General features: G+C 42.8%; 1 protein-coding gene across 1 annotated transcript; it reads right to left on the bottom strand.

Moving 5' to 3' along the window:
• Positions 1–242: 242 nt before the first annotated feature.
• On the bottom strand, positions 243–5,013 carry LOC310794422 (CD209 antigen-like protein 2). Its single transcript, XM_083656424.1, has 6 exons — positions 4,898–5,013; positions 2,422–2,535; positions 2,169–2,318; positions 1,028–1,176; positions 765–874; positions 243–633 (listed from the first exon to the last, which is right to left on the bottom strand). The coding sequence occupies exons 2-6, from the start codon at positions 2,465–2,467 to the stop codon at positions 483–485; spliced, it is 606 nt and encodes a 201-aa protein (XP_083512550.1). The 5' UTR covers positions 2,468–2,535; positions 4,898–5,013; the 3' UTR covers positions 243–482.
• Positions 5,014–8,931: the final 3,918 nt, after the last annotated feature.

Genomic DNA, 8,931 nt, shown 5'->3' with positions numbered 1-8,931 from the left:
CTGGTAAAACTCCACTTCTACTGGATGCTTAACAAATACTGATCCTGGTCCCAACAGCCATTCCTGTTCTGAAGCTATGACAAAGAAATCGATGACAAAGTACTTTACAAAGAATAAAAGACAATCCCTTAAAGGAACAGTATTATCAAATTAATAACTCATTAACTCAAATCAACTCTCAATAACTTTCAAACTAGATGAATTATGAATAGTTTTGACAGTTATTGAGAGTTGCTGAGTTATTCATTTGAGTTGGTGTGGACCAGTCCACACTTTAACACTCAATAACTGTCAAATTAAATGACAGACTTCAAAACCGTTTACAGTTTTCTGATATACTACTGATGTTCTAATGATACAAAGCTGGTTGAAAATGGGCGGAGTGTTCCTTTAAGGAGATTTCACGTTCTCTGTGTGAATGACAATGACAACCTTGGTGTGCGGGGTTGAAGTCACATTTTTTCATTTAAGATGACACAATGTTAGAAGTCAATCACTTTTTCGCAGACCCAGTTTTGCGCTAAGTCACATCTGCAATCATTCCAGCTGTTTAGTTCTTGATGAAAATTTGTGTGGATACAGTCCGCCTTTTCACCTTGGTAGACTCCATTGGGCTGGCCTGTGTTCCAGAACCTGTTTAAAAAAAGAAAAGAGTCAACTGTAGGCTACTTGATGGAAAATAAGATGCACAATGGATTATCATTATCAGGCCATAACCTGTTGACTGTTTACTGTTAAATAGGACTGAAGAATGAATGTCTTACCCTGTGGCTGCGCTGTTCAGAAGTTTACCATCCACCCATTTCCAGATTCCCTCCGAATCCCGGTCACTCAAACCAATCCACATTTTCTTGTTCAAGGAATTGATGAATTTCTGTTGGATTGTTTCAAAGACAAATTACATCACTCAAACAACGTTTGGAATATGAGCGTTTTAATAAAATTTTATCCAATGAAATACTCTAAAGAGATTTTTACATTCAAACAGCAACTTCGGGGAAACACGTGTTGCCACTTTTCTCTTTACCTGTTCTTCTAGAGTGTTTATGATGACCAGGTGTGCTCCTCTCTGTATGCAGTCCTGCCTGCTGTCCTCCCAGCTCTTTTCATTAGTAGAAATGTAGTAAAAGCTGTTGCCGAATACGCGACATCCTCCATCAGCTTGACAGAGACGCTCTGCAAGAGAAGAGGATCTTATGAGCACCAAATACAAGCACTAATGCTCATGCACACAAATCGATCCGCCCTTCACTGCTATAGAGAGGCAAAGTGACCGCCTACTTCCTGCTTCAGCACTGTACCAGAGATTTTCATCTGCCATTTACTTTCCCATAGACATTTTGTAAAATGCTTATAAAAATAGTTTTACTGGTTCAAACCAAACGGTTCAGATATATTTAGAGACAGGAGAGGCCGCATAACATTTCACTGGGCCCAAAACGTAAAAAAATTGCAGATTTAAAGAAAATATTATATATATTATATATTATATATTATTATATATTTTCTAAAGTTTTGTTCCCAGTGAAATGTTCTATGGTCTCTTCCGATTCTAAATATAGCTGAACAGTTTGGTTTGACCAAGTAAAACTATTTTTATAAGCATTTGACAAAATGTCTATTGGAAAATAAATGGTGGATAGAAATCTCTGGTACAGTGCTGAAGCAGGAAGTAGGCGGTCACTTTGCCTCTCTATCATTTCAGTCTAAGAGGCTTTCCTTCTTAAGTTGTGTTCAGCTAGCTCCTCCTGCTGGTTCTTCCATGTAAGTACATGGAGAGCCAGGGAGGTTTGCCTGGTTGTTTTGGGGGGTCTTTGCTGCTGCTCTTACTGACTCAGGCTGTCCATGTAACACATGGAAGCACAGGAAGCTCCCAGAAGTTGCTGCTGCTCTCCCTGTTATAGGCTTTCCATGTAAGCACATGGAAGTGCAGGGAGCTCCTAGAACAGAGCCATACTGCCAAATATAAATATTGCATATAGCTATTAATTAATATTGACTAATATTAAGTGTAGTGGTCCTGACAGAAATGTTCATGAATGTAAACACACACACACACACACACACACACACACACACACACACACACACACACACACACACACACACACACACACACACACACACACACACACACACACACGTCACACACACACACACACACTCACTGAGCTCAAACAAAGTGTTTCCGTTTTCAGCCCAGGTCTTGTTGAGGATCTGCAGTTTGCTTCTGTCTGCGAAGCATGTGGAGTTGCACCTTGAGAGGCTCTCTTCTAGTCTTGAGAGCTTCTCTTCTAATCTGCCACCAGCCTTTGTATCTGCACAGGAAATCCAAAACAGTGGTTAAATTTAGGTAGAGACAAAATTACAAATGCCGAAGAGGGCAAATCTAATGTGTGATAGAGGGAGGGAATGACTCACTGTGGAGCACAACGCCTATAAGGCCAGCCAGGAGGAGAAGACACATCAGCAGCAGACACACTGCAGTCACCCTGCAGGGCTGGGTCACTGGATGGATAACACCAGCTAACCATCCTAAATCCAAAATACAGAAGAAACACTTAGGATATGGGCATATGGGGGGGGGTGATTAGCACAATTCTGAAGCCCCCTACACAAGCAGCGCTGCTCAACTAGATGGCAGCGCTGCCCGACACGCACAGCTCGATTTTGCCACTTTTGCGCTGCGCCCAGAGTTCCAAATATATAAATATAGGGCCCTAAAAAAAAATCAACGGTAGGGATTTTTTTCAATATTAACCTGTCATCATTAGAATATTTTATTCATAATGTACTAATAAAACGAATGGTTTCTTTTTATTTTCTTCTTTTGTTTTGGCAAAATAATACTCATCACCCTCTGACACCCTCTGTATTGCGCAATGCCCCGCCCCCTTCGTTTTTCATTAAATGGTTCGGTCCTGACTCCTGACTACCACATGAAGCCTCCTAGACAGAAGCGCGGTGAGAGCAGCAGGAGCAGGCAGCAGCGTGCTAAAGCCAAAAAAGGAAAGACGAGAGATCAAAGAAAGGGCGACAGTTTGTCACTCCATTTTTCAAAAAGAAGAAAGGTGGGTGTAGTCTGTATTGCCTGAATCGCAGAGAAGTGTCCTGCCATTTTTTCCCCTCAATATTTTATTTAAATTTTTTCTGAGCAGTACACAAACAAAACACACGAACAGGCCACACACAGAAAAAAAACCCAACATTATCAACATTCAATGTTACAACGTGGTGCTACAAGCCGCTTAAGGTGCTTATGTAGCTATAGCGTTACTTATAATGTATATATGTTACTTATAATGAGATATTGTCTAAGGGATCCCACGCAAGGGGCCCACGAGCAACCAGCCAGGCGAGTCACCTGTCACCCTAGCTGCAAAACGCGACTATTTCACTCGAGTACCTCTCCCATCATAGTCGCGCTCGCCCGACCCCTTTATCGAGGGAAAGTTGCACATTTAGCGATCTACAAGCTTCAAACATGCACCAATCACTAATATAAACTACGCACCTTGTTGCCACGGATGTTGTCGAGCAGGCCGCGCTGAGGCCGCGCTTTGTTAACTCGTATTTTAAGAAAGTTTGGGTTATTTGTGTGTCCGGAAACATTATTTTCCCTTCTCCAACGACTCTTCTTCTTTTTTGCTGCTCACCGGTTCAACTGCTCAACTGCGCCACCCAACAGAAACCTGTGACTGACAGAACGACACAGGGCAAACCCCATACTTGACACATGATGTAATACCCCATGATGCGGTGGCGCAGTTGAGCAGTTGAACCGGTGAGCAGCAAAAAAGAAGAAGAGTCGTTGGAGAAGGGAAAATAATGTTTCCGGACACACAAATAACCCAAACTTTCTTAAAATACGAGTTAACAAAGCGCGGCCTCAGCGCGGCCTGCTCGACAACATCCGTGGCAACAAGGTGCGTAGTTTATATTAGTGATTGGTGCATGTTTGAAGCTTGTAGATCGCTAAATGTGCAACTTTCCCTCGATAAAGGGGTCGGGCGAGCGCGACTATGATGGGAGAGGTACTCGAGTGAAATAGTCGCGTTTTGCGGCTACTGTCACCCCAGCCCTAACATCATCAAGGTAGGCCAGGAACAGGTCCCAGATGGCCGAGAATTTTTTAAGTGAGTTGGTCCTCAGGAACCTAAGTCTCTCCATCCGTAACCGAGGTAATGTCTGTCAACCACATTCGAAAAGAAGGTGAGGAGGGGGGTTTCCATTCCTTCAGGATGAGTTTCTTGCCAACATTTGTCCATGTTCTGCCATCTTTAGTGAATATTATTTAACTTTTGTTGACTACTGCGGAGTGGTGTATGGAGGTAAGGTATAAAATGAGCAAATATTGTTATTACGACATTACGAATAATGACATTGCAAGTCTAATACTAATAACAGACTCCTGCGGTCTCCATATGTGTATCAATTCTAGTCACGAGTTTACTGATAGTATTTCGTTGTTCACTCTGGTGTCAGAGCAAAGAAGGAGAGAGAGAGAGAGAGAGAGCATGATCATTCAACAGGGCAGGCAGGGAGAGCAGGTGGTGGCATGGAAGTGAATGAGAAAAGGAGCAAAAATATTGATGGATAAGACTGAATAATTTAGTTTTTTGTTTTTATTTTTTTCCAGATTTTTTATAGCATTTTTTCCGCCCATTAGTGCAAATCTAAATGTATTTATCCTGGTTGCTGCTCCACCCTCTGCCGATCTGGGGAGAGCCAGAAGGGTAAGACTGAATTATGACATCAGCCTAATCCTAAATTTAATTTAAAATTAGCTTCAAACGGCCCAATTTATTTTGTTATTATTTTAGCCCAATGTGATATCTTTTCATGATGGCCCGAAATCCCTGGCGGCGCCCCCTGTTTGTGTGGGTGTGTTACTCACCAGGCTGGTGTGTCACCCTAGGCTGATGTGGTGTTTTCTGTGTATTTGATCTGGGGTCACTCCACCTATAGTCGCTCCCTCCAGGTGTGAATAAGGCTCTCTCATCCCTCTCTCTTAGACGCTCCTCTTGTCCCAGACAATCTTTGTTGGCGTAGATGTGATCATGCTCAGGCATCTCCATCTTCTGTCTCAATCATCAGCTACTATATGTGTGTCTGGGTGTAACTGAGTGTGCAACCGCTGAAGAATGAAGTTCTCACGTAAGTTCAGTCAGGAAGACTATAATATGCACTTTACACTTCCTCAGTTCACTTCTTATTTCTCCACCCCTTCAAATCTGCTGACATGCTTAAAATAGCCTGTCAACTTCCAGGCTTCAATTGACCTATCGCTAAGCCCCACCCCCCGTGCTCACTCGGACAAACACAGGGCACGCTGACTAGAATAAATGGCAGCCGTTACTGTCAAAGTTATATCCCAAGAGGCTCTAAACAACTTTTTGAGGCCTGATATCGTCTAGAAGCCATCAGAAAGTACTTCACTATGCCATGGAGGGCGATGTACAACATTTAAAGCTATCGATAAAAAGAAATGCGATAAAACTCTGTTCAAAAACATGCACTTTTAACACAGGAAGACAGCGAGATAACCAGTGGGAATAACAGGTGACTGACATCCAGAACTGACATTTTATTCACTTAGAGTAACCTCTCCATGGATTATATGCTGAATTGAAGAGTGGCGCCTGGTAATCTATTTTATGTAGGCCTACCTCTGTACAGTATAATCAAGAAACTAATAGTGTAGATGTTTTTCATAGCGGGATTAATTCCTTCGTTTTAGGGTTTGACTGGTGTCTGGCGATGTTTTATTACATCAATCAATGCGCCTCCTCTTCAACAACTCCATTATGCGCATAACGTAATGGCTGGAAACTCCCATAATTCAGCATTTTCTTTTGCAGACTTTCTGCATGATGATTTGATGATTTCATGTTACCTTTGGATCATGGAAGGCAAATGAGGGGGAAGATTAATCTCGCTGTCACCACGATTGCAGATTTAACGTCCAAAACAGCAGCATTGTGGATGTGAGTGGATCTACGTTTACTAATTTATTATTATCCATTGCCTGGATGTTGTTGTAATGTTGCATTTACCCCCATGCACATTGTTTGACCATTGTTTTCTACTTATAACTGTATGAAACGCGCTGTGATTTGCTCGTCTGCGTTCAGGGCGGGACTTAGCGATAGGTCAATTGAATAATCAGGTGTTTGCCTCCTGGTCTCATTTAGCCAATAGCATAGCATCACATCACCTCTCACCCCCACATACCTTCATTGTAAGCCTATCACATTGATATTTGCCCCCATTCCCACCCCCCCCAGAGGCGCAGCTTGTGAACAGGCAATGCCCCCGATGGCTGAGAAACTTTACTCCACAGCAGTGACCGTTTACATAAACAACCAATGGACGATTTGCAATGACATTGAAACCCCCCTAAAGAGGCCCCATGTCATTGCCGTCATACTCGTATGATTCATGTACATTCGCTTGGATTGAAAATGAAACATACATTCCAGAGAATGTATATGAATCATGCACGTTTGGCGGGAATGGTTCCCATCAAACTTGCATGATTCATGTACTTTCTCTTGAATTGAAAGTGAAAGAAGAACAATGAAGAAGTTATCTGGAAGTCAAAAAAGAAAAAAGAGGATGAGGAAAAGGAAAAGGAAAGACAGTTGAGCAGGGAGGCCTACTGATTAAGCAATTACATAGTAGGCTACTGAATGCAGACTGACAGGTTGTGAATCAGTCCAGCAAGATCACTGGACACAAATGCCAAACTCCAGGCTCCAGGACTTATTCTCTCAATCAATAAGCAAAATGGCAATCTAGATCTACAACAACCCCACCCACCCTCTCCACAAAGCAAATAATTCACTTATAGTGATCAATACTCTGCTTACAGTGATAATTTTTTTGCCTTGGCACACCTGAGAACAGTGGAAGAAATGTTTAAAACTACATTTTATAATTTGTTACTTACAATAGCTGGAGGCCTAAGGGGACATTCACACCAAAAGCGCATTTTTTTTCAGTCAGAACGATATGAAAATCATGTTGAGAAACAGCGCACGGAGTGTTTTTTTGTGCTCCGTTTTCGCGTGCAGTACAGATCAGAACACAACGACCACAAGGACGGTAGCCAGCTAGTTTTGTCTGTTTGATGTTGTTCACTGTCAACATCAAAGCCAGATTATTGCCAATTCTGGCAGCAGCGGACGTTGAGGATCCCTCGGGAGGAGAAAAGGTACGAGTGGAAAGATGAGCAGCGCGCTTTTCCTCTAATGTTCAACTTTTTTCAGCTTAAAAACGCCCACAGCGCTCCTCCAAAAACCACAGACGCCACCAACGTTTAAACGCATTGTGCGTTCATTAAAAGAGGAGCACGTTTAATCTGTAGATTTTAATTTGGACTAACCCAAGTAAAGTGAAAACAGTTGTTGACAGTCTACAAATTCACCTACATTGTTAGATATTTAATCATACATGTACATTGTTATAATTATATGTTCAATTATTACTGCATGTTTGACATAAGAGAAAGTTCTCTTTTCCCTGTCTACTGTCGTTACTGAAACAGGAAAGCCATCTGTTTTCATAACTGATGACTGTTAACTTTGAGTTTCACTTTGAGTCTACAGTAGCTTTGAACTTCCTCTTTCAGAGGGTCAGACAGGTCTGATTCTTTAATTATAAATTGACCAGACGGTCACATGTATTTTAATCACTCTGACATGTACCACCCGTTGATAATGCCCAAATAAGCTGTGTTTCCTGTTGTTGTTGTTGTTGTTGTTGTTTTTTACCTTTTTTTTAATACAGGGGGAGTCTCACTGAGAGCAATGCTCTCTTTTTCAGGAGTGCCCTGTTCACATTCACACACACATTCATACCTGGAAGCTGACCAGTACAACCACAGTCTGATCTGCTGGCCACTGATCAGCTCCACTGGAGCGGTTAGGGTCAAGGGCCTTGCTCAAGGGCACCTCAGTGGTGGTAATGAGGGAGGGTGGCAAGAGCTGCCTTTTCACTTTCCCCACCCAGATTTATCCCACCGGTCCCGGGGATTGGGCCGACGACCTTCCGGTCACAAGCTCGCTTCTCTAACCTTTAGGCCGCCACTGCCCCAAAGCAGCTTCTCTTCCCTTCATTTCTGTATAAGTAACAATGATTTTGTGCTTGAAGTTTAGAGTTGCTCTCGACACACGATCAGCTGTGCTGTTTGAGTCAACTGGATTTTCTGCGTGGACAGTGGAGAGACAGACGATGATGAAGATGATGCAGCCGAAACAATGGCGTTAATAACAGCGGGGGGACGCAGCCAAAAACACACCGATGGTTTGTGCAGCAGGAGGGCCAGAGGACACTAGCGCTACAGATCTCTCTGCAGTAGACGAACCTGCATGCCAACCAAACTTGCGTTATTTCCCGACTAGAACACTCTTTGGAAATAGTAGGTGAGACTTTTTTGACATACCAAAGTGGTTTTACATGTTGCCAAAAAATACAATTTAATTGATTGCTTCTATCTGCTAATAATGAGTGCGAAAAGGAGCAAACATTTATGGTTATGGTTATATGGTCCTATCTTAATATTCCTCTAAATCTGGCTTGAAAAGGCAGATTTTTTTGGTCCGCCCCCTGGCATACCCTGTCTTCCTGTGGCACACCCTGTCTTCCTGTGGCACACCCAATGAGCCAAGTCTGGCTACGCCAGTGTCCCAGATCAGCTCTAATTTACAGTAACAAGTGGCCAGGTTAGCCTATCTACATCAATTGGACATGTAGCAGCATATAGGTTTCTAACCGGATAACAAGCTGATGACGAGAAGCACTCGTCCAGCGGCTGTCTGCCTCTGTGAGATCTCTAACAGTTCTCACCAATAACGGTCAACGCCTGAATCATTCTGGGTGATTTCTTCAGCTGAATCAGTGTCTGCACGCTTCCCGTTTTTACCCGCT

This window comes from Poromitra crassiceps (assembly GCF_964638095.1).
Source record: "Poromitra crassiceps genome assembly, chromosome: 20".
Taxonomy (NCBI): Eukaryota; Metazoa; Chordata; class Actinopteri; order Beryciformes; family Melamphaidae; genus Poromitra; species Poromitra crassiceps.
This window is presented reverse-complemented; position numbering and strand designations above follow the sequence as displayed.